Source organism: Sabethes cyaneus, chromosome 2, assembly GCF_943734655.1.
Source record: "Sabethes cyaneus chromosome 2, idSabCyanKW18_F2, whole genome shotgun sequence".
NCBI lineage: Eukaryota > Metazoa > Arthropoda > Insecta > Diptera > Culicidae > Sabethes > Sabethes cyaneus.
Genome location: NC_071354.1, coordinates 198105843 through 198118760, shown reverse-complemented (window position 1 = coordinate 198118760; position 12918 = coordinate 198105843). Strand labels below are relative to the sequence as shown.

General features: G+C 42.4%; 1 protein-coding gene across 1 annotated transcript; it reads right to left on the bottom strand.

Moving 5' to 3' along the window:
• Positions 1-5648: 5648 nt before the first annotated feature.
• LOC128736527 (uncharacterized) lies at positions 5649-12023 on the bottom strand. The gene has a single exon (XM_053831010.1). The coding sequence runs from the start codon at positions 12021-12023 to the stop codon at positions 5649-5651; it is 6375 nt and encodes a 2124-aa protein (XP_053686985.1).
• Between the last annotated feature and the right edge of the window lie 895 nt (positions 12024-12918).

Sequence of the window (12918 nt, the reverse complement as noted above, 5' to 3'; positions counted from 1 at the left end):
GTGCCGCCAGGGCCTTTAGCGTCATACAGCGGTCGTTTTCGAACCAGCGGGTTCCGTTGAGACTCTCGTTGTCATCCAGCGAGCGTTGTAGAAGCAAGAGATGCCGCCGTGACCCACGTCGGCTTCCAGCGGTGGATGTCGAAGCATATGGTATATGAGACTCAGCCCTAGGACCCTCGGATCAAAAGGCGGATATTCAGGATACTGTATATACTTTCTTATATCGCCCGCTTAATCTTACAACTAGGTATCTAGATAGAATTCGTGTACAAGATGCTCAGTTGTAAGATTAGGCGGGTCATATAAGAAAAGCAATTCTTAAAACTCTTAAAAACGGTCTCAAATTCGCAAATGTTGACTGATTTGGCTGAAATTTTGACCAAAGCCTTAGGATTAAATACAAAACAAGTGGTGTTGAGCTGAGGAATGCGGATCATTTTTAAGGTCACTTTAAAGACCCCTAATGTGAGAAAAATTTCATTTTTTAGTTAAATTTTTTATTTAATTGAAAAAACCTCGTCTAACTTTTGTAAAACTATCGTGAATGTTTATATATCCTGAAAGCTTGTTCTATAAGATTTCCACGTATAAAAAACTTGAAATTGCTTGGAAAATGATTGAATTATTCATGATAGTATGTGGACACCTAGCCAAAAACCGTCTTAGTTTAGTTTTATTAGCGGTTTTATAAAATTGGTCATTAAAAACCACTAGAGGAACGTAATAAGACTTAAAATTGTTATTTGGGCTCTCCTCATAAAATTGCGCCTTACGTCAGTTCAAATTCGCAAGTCGCGACGAGCTGAGAACCGACCAACGAAATTCGACAGTATCATCATATGGAACATTTACGAGTGACGTGTCTTTTAAGATCTAGAACTACAGTGAGAAAATAATTTTGTACTTTTTTAGAAAAAATATTAGTAGGTGACAAAAAATATTTCATACCATTTAAAAACATTCGTCGGTTTATTTTCTACCGCGTATGTTATTACGAACGGTTCATATTCAGTACGATAGCAAATTCGCAGCACATTTTGCATCAGAACGCATTTGATGTAAGATTATTGCCTAGCTTCGTTATCGGCTAGATCGGACTGCGAAGATTGTATAAAAGAGAAAATATACTAGTGCAATGATGACTTGCTTAATGTGTAGTTGTGACGGACCTGTGGTTTGCGGCGTCGTCGGCTGTTCTTACGGAAATCTGACAAACAAGCTTAACTTAGATTTCCGTCCATGTCAGTTTTTTCGCTATTTTCCAATAGGTGTCGGTATTATACTATTTTTATATTCGTACTTCTTCGTACTTTCATATAATGCACGAATCTTTTTTTTAAATACACCGAAGTCGCTTTTTACGCGGTTGGTTTTTTACGCGAATTTTGGAATTTATGCGGTTTTTTATGCGATTTTCGGAATTTACGCGGTTTTATACGCGATTTAAATTCACGCGAAACGTATCCTTTGCGTAAAAAGCGTCTTGAGTGTACAATAATTTGGAATATAGCTTTTTTTAGATTATAATCACTTTAACCAGCTTGGGTCATTCGTGACTTCTGCGGGGTTGGGATTTGAACCCAGGTCCGCGGCGTGAATGCTAACCACTACGCCGGGACTGACCCCATGGAATATAGCTTTGTTTATATGTACGAAACGTTCAGGACTGATTTTACGAATCTACTTCGTGCTAGAAAACAACGAAAAAATTCGTAGAAAACGCTCGCTTTCGTACTTTAAAGCATGGTTTATTATTAGTGTACTCTTTAAGTAACAATATAGGTTTTATTACGCTCTTATTATGGCATTTTTAACCAAAATTCTGGCTTTAGTTTTCAGAAGGTCGCATAATCAACCCTTTTGCATGCATTATGCGACCTCTTTAAAATTAATGCCAGAATTGGTCATGAAAACTGCAATAAGAAAGAGTGGAATAAAATTCACATTGTTACTTGGGTGTGCACTGGTGTTAACTAAAATAACATTTCCTGGAAGGACACGTACTTAGTTTCAACTAAAGATTTAAATATGTATGTGTTTAAATGAGAAAATTTGGAAATTTTTTTTATTTATTTATACTACAGCTGGATTTTTTCGGCCATTCTACTAAAACGCTCAAAATTTATTTTTCTAAATACTTTGTGCTTGGCTTACGTTTCAATTGAAACAAGTGTGTTGAACAAACATTATAGTAAAGTAAGCAAAAAATCGTAGAAATTTATTCGGTTAATAGACGAAAACATTCTAATCAAAGCACCTTCATTTCTCCAATTTCTCCATTTGGTTTCAAATCAAGTTTGCAAAAATCATGTCACAACATGTAGTAAATCCGACGAACGGAAACATAGCCATTTTTCCTCGACAGAAGCATGTAAAAAGCACAGGTCGGACGTCTAGTAAAACGGATACTTTAGAACGGCCATTTTGTTTGCGGCTCTACATCAAGGAATCTCATCTTAATCTGTCGAAAACGAAACCTTTTGTTCTACGATGCTTCGTACAGGGGGTACGAATTTTGGAAATAGACGATTCCCGTGAAAATCGGAGAAAAATTCCTTTTTAGTTTCCTGGGGAAATTGGAAATCTAAAATTTTCCAACTACTGTTTTACTTCATTGTCCACTAACCATGCCCGCGTCGAAATTTCATGAAATTCAGGAATCCATTCGATCACAATACTCGTATGATTACAATAAGAACAAAAACAATCTCGGAAAGCAAAGCTGCAGTGCAGTGTGCATAATATGGCAGCGAACTCTACGTATCCATAATTATAAGAAGTGAATGTCGAATAATATATAGTTCTTAATATACATACTATAGTAAAAATTTAGTTTTAGAACTGAATTCACATTTTAGAAACAAAACATGGCTGTCCTTATTTGCTCTTTTACAAGTTCTGCTGATGACAAACCAAGACATGAAATACATGACTCTGCCGACGATTCTGGACAGTGTGATTTGTGATAGTTAGTTAATTTTGATTAAAATAAACAATAGTTTGTGAATAATATAGTTAATCATAATTGTGTAAAATGAAAACAAGAAATCCTCAAGATTGAAATAAAAACACAGAAGTGATAAAAAAAGAATACATACCCAAGTTTGACCAACGAACAAAATTAACGTTCCATTGCTATTTCGTACAACGACTTTATAACAACCAAATTTTTTAAAAAACCTGTAATACAATAACGTCAAATAAAACCATAACCTAACTTTTGAGCGGCAATGTGAAAACCGTTAAGCGCACTGTCGTTGAAAGTAAATAATTTCGATGACAACTATCCAATAGAACTAGAATTACGCTTCGCGATAAAAATGCGCACTTTCCACGAGCCGATTCTAATCTACCCACCAACTGCTAGTGCACACACTTCATCGCGCCAGCACGTGCCTAGAAAAACTGAGTCGGAAAAATCATCCAACTTACAGTTGCTCTTCTGCTTACCGGTGTGTTGGGGAAAAGATTTTCCACTACGCGCCTTTTCTGTTCTTGCCCCTATTCTTGTTTTACTGGTACTGACAGAACTATTTTTTTCTTGCTCCTATTTGCCGCCACACACTATTTACTTCACGCTTCCATTTTGTTTGTGAGAAAAACTAGCATCGTTAATATTATACGAATAGATCCAAAAAAGATGCAGTGGTTATGCGATAGGGAGAAAGTGTGCGCGAGTCAAACCTGCAGGAAGAAAAAAAAACGAGGCCTGAACTGCTCTAATATCATGCATCTTGGAAAAACGCAAAGCTAAACACCAGACCGGGATCCGGGAGAAAACGGCCAGAGCGCGCAATAAAAATAATACAAAATGTTTAGGCGGCCAGAACGGCATATGTGTCAGAGGAAAAATATTGAACCGACAGTTAGCAATAAAAACTAGTTCGGAAATGCTTTTACCCAAAACTTGGAATACTCGTGGTTAACAATTTTCCAACCAAATTTTTCTGCGAAAGGCAGTTTGTCCGTTCCGCACCGACTGGCATTCCGCGGAGTGATCACAAAACCTTCCCGATGACCTGGAAAATTTTGCAACGCAAAAATTGCATCCATTCGGTTCGAATGCACCACACACTGTGAGAGTTGCGCTCAGCCGGGAAAAAATAACAAATCCGCTTAAAACAAATAAATGATTTTTCGTTAAAATAGTAAAGCCGGCGAAAAAGAAGTCTGGTTTCGCGCTGGCGGCCCGGCAGTAGAAGAAGAATGCACGCAGCGCCGCTGCGAAACGAAATGTGTAGTAAGGTATAAAGTTTCAAATTTTATGACTACGGCGGACTGAATACCGAAGGCCACTCACTGGTATACTGCCACTACTCTGACTACTGTCGGGAATAGTGCACATTCCTGCGTCGAATGATTGTGCGACGGTAAGGCTACAGTTGACCCATGCTTGTGGATTGTTTCATTATGTTTGCTAATTGGATGAAATTTTGGAAATTTTTAAACTCATTACTTCATGCGAAAATTGTAAGGAGAACTAGTGTCAGCCAAGTTAAAAAAGTTCAACATTTACATCGGATTTGGTACACGAATGCTTATAAACCATCCGGTAATTTCGAAGCGCAAAAAATTGAAGTCTTATGGATCCATCCATCGAGGTCGCAAATGCAATTTTATTTGATTGAAATTGCATAAACGGGCAGTGCTCTGTGGTTGAGTATTCGTCGTTTCCAAGTTGATTGAAACCAAACCATCTCCAACAAATCTCCAGTAACATTTAGTAAAAATTAAATATTATTACATTAATTGATTGCGCAGCAAGTGCCAAATAAATAATTGATTACATAATCGAACATTTTCCTATTTCAAGATGATCATCGCGCTAACACACAGCATTGATACGATAAGTGGTGCTTCTTCGGTGTAGGTCTGTCTCTGTTCACTAGATACCGACAGTCTGCAAATGATGATCGAACAATGTCGATGAATGTTGTCGATTTTTACTGCTTTTACTTCCGTTGACCGTTGTTGGTTGGTCGGATACATGCTGCATGGCGTGGCCGGTAAGGTAAATAGCGTAACATAAGCGTGTTTGCCTTTTCATCAGTGCAAGTTGAAGTGGTGGACACGAAAGGAAGCTTTGAATGGATTAAACTCTCGTAATCGATAGTGTTGATAGATACAATAACTGCGGGCCTGTCTGATGTAGTAACACACGGGTAAATCCGATGAAGCCATATTTTACCAGCAGACCACCAGAGCAATCCTGATGCGCCATTACAAAATTACACAATCTTGACTATGACAAAAAAGTATTTCATTATTTTGCACTTTTAGAAAAAACACAGTGTTGGCACAGTAGATAAATGACTTCGGACCTCTATATAGTCAACTCGGTGGTGAGGTTATGTTTGAGTCGCTTTTAAGCTGTAATTATTTATTTCGCATTTAGTTGTAAGTTTTAGCAAACTATTTTTAATTTTACAATTACTCACATTTTTAGTCCTACAATTTATGTTCGTACTGTCCAACTTTTAAACAATTTTAATATAATTTTTAGATATAATTTTAGCGTGATTTGTGTGCTTTTTAATCAAAGAAATTTTATTGTATTTTATTTGTATGTGAGTGTAGTCTGTTTGACGTAGCAATAAATTCATTTCTGTATTGTTGGCTGATCCGAATAGGCTTACCGACGATTACTACTAGTGCTCGGTCACCTGTAGCGTATTCAACCCTTTCGGTCCCGCTGACAACTTCTGCTCGATGCCGTTCGGAATATCCCCTGACCCGTATTGCTGCGTGTTCACTCCAGCTGTACCTGCTACTTCCAGAACCGCTAACTTGATCACTGGGCGATGTACTATCCCAGTTGCTGTTTGCACCTCTGCACTGCGTACACGACCGTCACGACCTGGGAACACACGAATAACTCGTCCCCGTAGCCACCCGTTGCGCTGGTTCTCTTCTACCACTACGACGAGATCATCTACCTGTACTGGTTTGCAATCTTGAAACCATTTTGTACGTTTGGTAATCGTGGGAAGGTACTCTTTTACCCAACGACTCCAGAACTGATCCAAAAGTTGCTGACAAACCTTCCAGTTAGAACAAGGTCCCAATTTTCCGTCAATCAGTGGCCTAGCTGGTTGGTTTACCCCGCTGGTACTAAGCATCAGGAAGCAGTTCGGTGTCAACGCTTCATGTGTCTCGGATTCTATTGGCAGGTAAGTAAGCGGCCTAGAGTTTACGATCGATTCCGCCTCGATCAGCAGTGTCCAAAACGTTTCATCATCTGGCTTTCGTACCGTGGATAACGAAGCTAAAGCACTCTTTACCGACCGAACCATGCGTTCCCAACATCCCCCCATATGTGGCGAAGACGGTGGGTTGAAATGCCATTGCGTATTTGCATTAGTAAACGTTGACGCTAGATTGGGATAAATCTGCTGTAGCTCCCTTTTCAGCTCATTACTTGCCCCGATGAAGTTTGTACCCTGGTCACTAAATATTTTAGCTGGAGCCCCCCTCCGCGCAATAAACCTCCGAATCGCCTGTTTGCAAGATTCGGTAGATAAGCTGTAGGCCAGCTCAAGATGTACGGCGCGAACGGTCAAGCAAGTAAATATTGCTACCCATCGTTTCACGTTATTGCGCCCTTGTTTGATTATCATTGGTCCGAAGTAGTCGACCCCAACGAAAGAAAACGGGCGAACGAATGCTGTCATCCTCTCCTCAGGTAGTGGTGCCATTCTGGGAGCCGCAGGAACTGCCTTATACACCTTGCACCATTGACAGAGTTTGCCAACCTTTCGAAAAACCGCTCTCATCTCCGAAACATAGAATCTCTGGCGCATTTCATTCACAGCAGTCTCCGCAACACGATGATTGTATTTACGGTGGTACCAGTTTACTAACAGCTGAGTTCCGTAATGGGTTTTCGGAAGAATCACTGGAGCCTTGAAGTCCGTCGCTACTTGCGTGGTAACAGACGCCCTGCTGTCCATCCGAAGAACTCCTTGCTTATCCAGAAACGGAGATAATTTGCGAAGCTGGCTGGTTTTCTCCAGTTTTAGTCGTTGCTCCACTTTGAGCTGCTGGTTCTTGGTGAATATGACGATTTCATCTGCATACGCTTCTTGCTGGATTTGCTTGAAAGCCATTGACTCTGCCGTTTTAATCTCCTCTTGACTAAACCATTCCTGGCTATCCACACTCTGGTTCTTGACTCTGCGTTGAAGCTTCCTGACGAATCGAAATACGTAGGCTATAGTTCTCACCATGCGCTCCCATTTAGAAAACCGACCAAACGAAATTAACTGGTCCACAGCAATTTGCCTATGAATGTGAACTGGGCGAAGCTCTTCTACTGTCTCACTATCACGTTGATCTTGTTGTGGCCAAAGGCTAGCCGGCTGATACAGAAAACTTGGCGCATGGAACCAGCGACTGTCGTTGTTGATGCATGGTCCCTTTCCCCACTTTGTTGCTTCATCTGCGACGTTTAAGCGAGAAGAAACCCACCGCCACTCATTGACATCAGAAAGCTCAAGAATTTCTGTCACCTTAAAGGCAACAAATTGTCGATATTTTCTTTGGTCTGACCGCAGCCAGGAAAGCACCGTACGGGAATCGCTCCAAAAAACACGGCGATTTATGGTTAGAGTGTGATTCTCCGCAACTGCCTTGGCCAGTTTCGCCCCGAAAACTGCTGCACTTAGCTCAAGTCTGGGAATGGACATGGGTTTTAGTGGAGCGACTTTTGTCTTTGCTGATACAAGAGCGCAACGAACCGTTTCATTCTCGACGATTCTAAGATATGCTACCGCTGCGAAGGCCTCCTCACTAGCATCCACAAAGGAATGGTAGCATTGAATTGTATGGTATGCTTCCACTGAACTGCCAGGAAAGTAACAGCGAGGTATTTGAATCTGCTCCAGTTGCCGCAACAGATTTGTCCATCGCTCCCAGTGACTAAAGAGTTCGCCAGATATTCGCTCATCCCAGTCGATCTTCGAACGCCAGATATTTTGAATCAAAATTTTTCCATGTATCACGAACACCGCTACCAGCCCTAAAGGGTCAAATATGCTCATGACAACCCGCAGAGCTTGTCGCTTGGTAGGAACCTCAGCACACTGGATCAACGGCAGCATATCCTCAGAAAACAGGCCTTGAAATACAAACAGATCCGTAGTTGGGTTCCAAATCATACCGAGAACACGCTCACTGCACACAGACTTGTCAACCGCAAAGCACTTCGAAGTTTCCACGCTGTTTTCCCCGACCCGTGTGAGAACGTCGCTTGAATTTGAGAGCCAATTACGGATATAAAACCCCGCCTTGGAGTGTACTTCCCTTACTTGTTGCGCAAGCTGAATTGCCTCCTCCGTCGTGTCCACACTATACAAAAAATCGTCCACATAGTGATGTTTCCTGATTGCTTCGGCTGCACGGGGGTACTCTTTAGAAAACTCCTCGGCGTTTAGATTTTTGATGTACTGCGCAGCAGAAGGTGAACAGGTTGAGCCGAACGTTGCCACTTTCATGATGAAGACATCAAATGCCTGCGATGGATAATCCCTCCACAAAAATAACTGCGCCGAACGATCTTCCGGTCGAATGATAATTTGGTGGAACATTTCGGAAATATCTGCAGCTATAGCCACCTGGAACTGTCTAAAGGGACTCAGAACTGCTGGAAGTGGTGTAAGAAGGTCGGGACCTGACAACAAGGCAGAGTTCAACGACTGACCCTGGACCTTAGCAGCAGCATCCCACACCAACCGCACCTTGTTATGCTTTTTTGGATTAATCACGACGTTTAGAGGCAGAAACCACATCCGATTGTTACTTAAAGAATCGAAATCCACTTTGCTAGCTCTGTAAGCGTATCCCTTAGACAGATACTCTTTCACCTGCTCACGTACCTTCATATACAACTCTGGTTTGGAAGCCAAACGACGTTCAAGGCACTGGAATCTTTTCTCTGCCATGGGTCTGCTGTTTGGAAATTTCACATTATCGTATTTCCAGAGCAGCCCGGTCTGAAATCTTCCCGAAGCGGTTCGAACTGTAGTACTTTCAAGTATGGCGCGGGCACGTAAGTCGTCATCGCTTTCCGTTTTCGGTAAAATAGTTGTACCTACATTTTCCGAAGAGAAAAACTCTTTTACCAGTTCATGCAGCTCTGTATCAGGCGAACGGGCACAGATGTGAAGCTGGTGCTGGGCCTTATTGTTAGTTTTAGCCATTATCGCTCCAAATATCGTCCACCCCAAGCGTGTTTTAGTAGCGATTGGTTCATTACTGGAGCCTTCACGATGTTTCAGGGCGGTTTTCAAATGAGAATTGTCGAGTCCAATTAAAATAGTAGGTGTTACCGATTCATAACTTTCCACTGGCAGCCCACTCAGATAGGGAAACTGATCGCTAATCAACGAATAGTCTAACGATTGAGCCGGCAAGTTTAAATTTTTAACAGTATGGACCATTTTCAGAGCATGCCGTTTCAGATGGCCTGCAGCGGAAATTTCTAGATTGACCAATTGTGAATCATCCTCCGTGCGTGCAATGTCATTGGTCCATTGTAAACAAAGCGGATGCACGTCACCTTTTATTCCCAATTCGTTTGCGATTTGAGATTCAACTAACGTCGTGGACGACCCATCGTCCAGAAAGGCATAAGTCTTGATAGCTTTACCGTTTCCATGCAGGGTAACAGGTAGTATCCGAAACATGACGGTTTGTTGGAGCTGACGATGTACAGTTACAGTACTGGTCGTCTTTGGAGCTTCAGAAACAGGGGGTTTTCCAGGATGAAGAAGTCTGTGATGACGTTCCTCACAACCATTTTCACCACATACAGTGGCTTTACACGGAAATTTTCCATGAGATACCAAACATCGACGGCATAAATGTCGCTCTTGAGCCAGTTTCCAGCGGTCACTCAAGCTCTTGTTTCGAAAAGTGTAGCAGTCTCTCACTTTATGGCCTTCGTTGTGACAAACCGGACAGGGCTTCGGTTGAATTTCTTTGCGGATATTATTCGGCTTTTCCTTCGTATCATTCGCTGCATGTGTGTTAACGTACATCTTCTCTCTGGATTTATTTTTCTCCTGCTTGTTAGCGCGATACCCTTCGGCTTCGTAAACGCATGAAACATCACTGGCCGCCGTCACGATTTCATCCATAAAGTTGCCGAACGTAGCGAGATCAACAACCGGCTGCTGCCGCTTGAAAAGTGCCCAATTTAGTTTTATATTCGCGGGCAGTTTATTTACTAACTCTTGTAAGAGAATAGGATTTGATTGGTGATTGTGAAGACCAGCTGCACGGAGATGACCGCATAGATTCTTGCAAGCCAGTCCAAAGCTGATAATGGTATCCAGGCACTCGGGTTTTGGTGTAGGAGTAGAACGCACTTTCGCTAGCAGCGAACCGATTATCAAATCAGGTCGCCCGTATAATGTTCTTAGTGTATCGATGATTAAAGGCATTGACGATGGGTGCAGTAAGTAACTCCGAACTGCTTCCAGGGCGTTTCCTTTTAGACAACGTTGGAGCCGCATTAGATTTTCTCCATCTGAATATCCGCACAACTCTGTTGAATTCTGCAAGCTGCTCAAGAACAATGGCCACTCGACTGGATCGCCCGTAAAGATAGGAAGATCTTTGGGAACGACGTGTCTGGCGGCGAGTTGTTGGGCATTGGGAACACTAAACAGCTGTCTGGAGACGGTAGCGGGAGGGCCGACGTGGTTTGCACCAGATTCTGGTACGATTGGTGAAACAATTGGTGACAAATGAGATGATACCGTGCATACAAAGGGGGGCGGCGTGACATGCTGAGGGGTACTCATGTGCGACGGAACGAATGGTAAGCAAGAAGGGGTTGGACGCGGTCCGGTCGAGGTGTGGGGTATATTTTGATATACTGAAACAACTGGCCGTGTATAAGGCGGTGTTGTATCGAATATGGACAAGCTTGTCGTGTTTATTTGTCCACAGCAAGTGGTAACATTCATTGAGCTAGAGCACGTTTGACTTACCGAACTGCTAACAGGTACGTTGCCATTATCTTTTGGAACTTCGTATTGCGATACCCTATTTGCATGATTGGATTCCGCAACGGATTCGGTACATTGTCCATCTGGCACTTTATTGGAGTGTAACGGATTTGACTTAGGTTGCTGCTGATGTTCACTTGGCGATTTGTTAGTCAATTGCAGCTGCAGTGCATCCATCCTCCTTTCAAACTCGTACAGCTGCTGTACCGACTGATCGAAATTTTGTAATGGCGAAACGGAAACATTCATCAGGGATAACGGATTAGCATTTGCGCCTCCTGCAGCTTCACTTAGCAGAGCACTATCGCTAGCAGCGCTAGAGGGCAACATATTCGCGTTCTGAGGAATTAGCGGCCGGCTTCTGATTGGAACAACAGCATTCGACACGGTAGATTGCAACTGCACTGCATGCACATTGGGATTAGATGAAGTGGTCAACTTTTGCGAAGCTAGTACTGAAGGAGTTTGTTTCGGTATGGCTCCGGTCCGGGACGGAACACCAGTGGGGATTTGTTGTGACCCGGTACTGGCACTCGTAGTCGGGACTGATTGGCTCATTACCCAATCTTGCATCCTTTGCGTACTGCGCCGCGATCGACGACTTCTTACACTCCCTTCCTCTTCCTCATCCAGCTGCGTGTGGAGAATATTGTATTTTTTGGCAATATACTTTCTCTCCATCTCCTTTTCTTCCTCTAGACGTTGTAGTTCAAGCTCAGCTCTTGCTTTAGCACTTGCAGTTGTAGACCTTCCGGATTTAGAACTAGCCACACTAGGAACTGGTTCCACGACAGGTATGCAGGCCACACATACGAACTGACGATCCTCTGCTGCTATGCTTGCGGTTACGTTGGCACACGTAAAATGATAATAGCGATAGCAGCGTTCGCATTGCACCATGTTGGTTTCTGCTTCATCAGGACGGCCGCACGGACATGGTTCATCTGATTCTCCGGTCGAAACTTCTGGAGGCGTCACAATTGTAACAGGTGTGTTCTTAGGCCGTGGCATTTCGCAAGATTTTACATAAAAATCTTAAAAGTTTGTTGGCACAGTAGATAAATGACTTCGGACCTCTATATAGTCAACTCGGTGGTGAGGTTATGTTTGAGTCGCTTTTAAGCTGTAATTATTTATTTCGCATTTAGTTGTAAGTTTTAGCAAACTATTTTTAATTTTACAATTACTCACATTTTTAGTCCTACAATTTATGTTCGTACTGTCCAACTTTTAAACAATTTTAATATAATTTTTAGATATAATTTTAGCGTGATTTGTGTGCTTTTTAATCAAAGAAATTTTATTGTATTTTATTTGTATGTGAGTGTAGTCTGTTTGACGTAGCAATAAATTCATTTCTGTATTGTTGGCTGATCCGAATAGGCTTACCGACGATTACTACTAGTGCTCGGTCACCTGTAGCGTATTCAACCCTTTCGGTCCCGCTGACAACTTCTGCTCGATGCCGTTCGGAATACACAGAAAAATGGCTATCAATAAATCGAATGTTTCAATAAAAAGTCATTGGATTTCAAACGAGTCATGAGAAGCTCTAGAAAGCAATGCCTATCCGCTTACCGATGATGTACGAAAAATCAAAAATAGATTAAATAATTATGGAACTGCTCAAGGTAATAGTCAGTCACAAGAGCGCAGTTCCTGGCTGGCAAAACGGCTGAGCAATGCGTACCGTCGGTGCCTTGCATACCTGTAGGCATCAAATAGACCCTACAGTGGTTCACAACCTCTTATTCAACAACTCCTATCCCTGCCTCCACGTGGTACCAGCCGGGATACGAGTAACCTTGGTGGGCATCTGGTAACCAACTCTGTTAAGGTCGTACGCTGACAGGGAAGGAGGGCTCTTTTGAACTTGGTTGGTCCTCCGGCGAGACAGGAGGTTGGT

Bases quoted from the DNA above. Each gene is read 5' to 3' on its own strand.
- LOC128736527 (XM_053831010.1), bottom strand. From the start codon at position 12,023: ATGCCACGGCCTAAGAACACACCTGTTACAATTGTGACGCCTCCAGAA.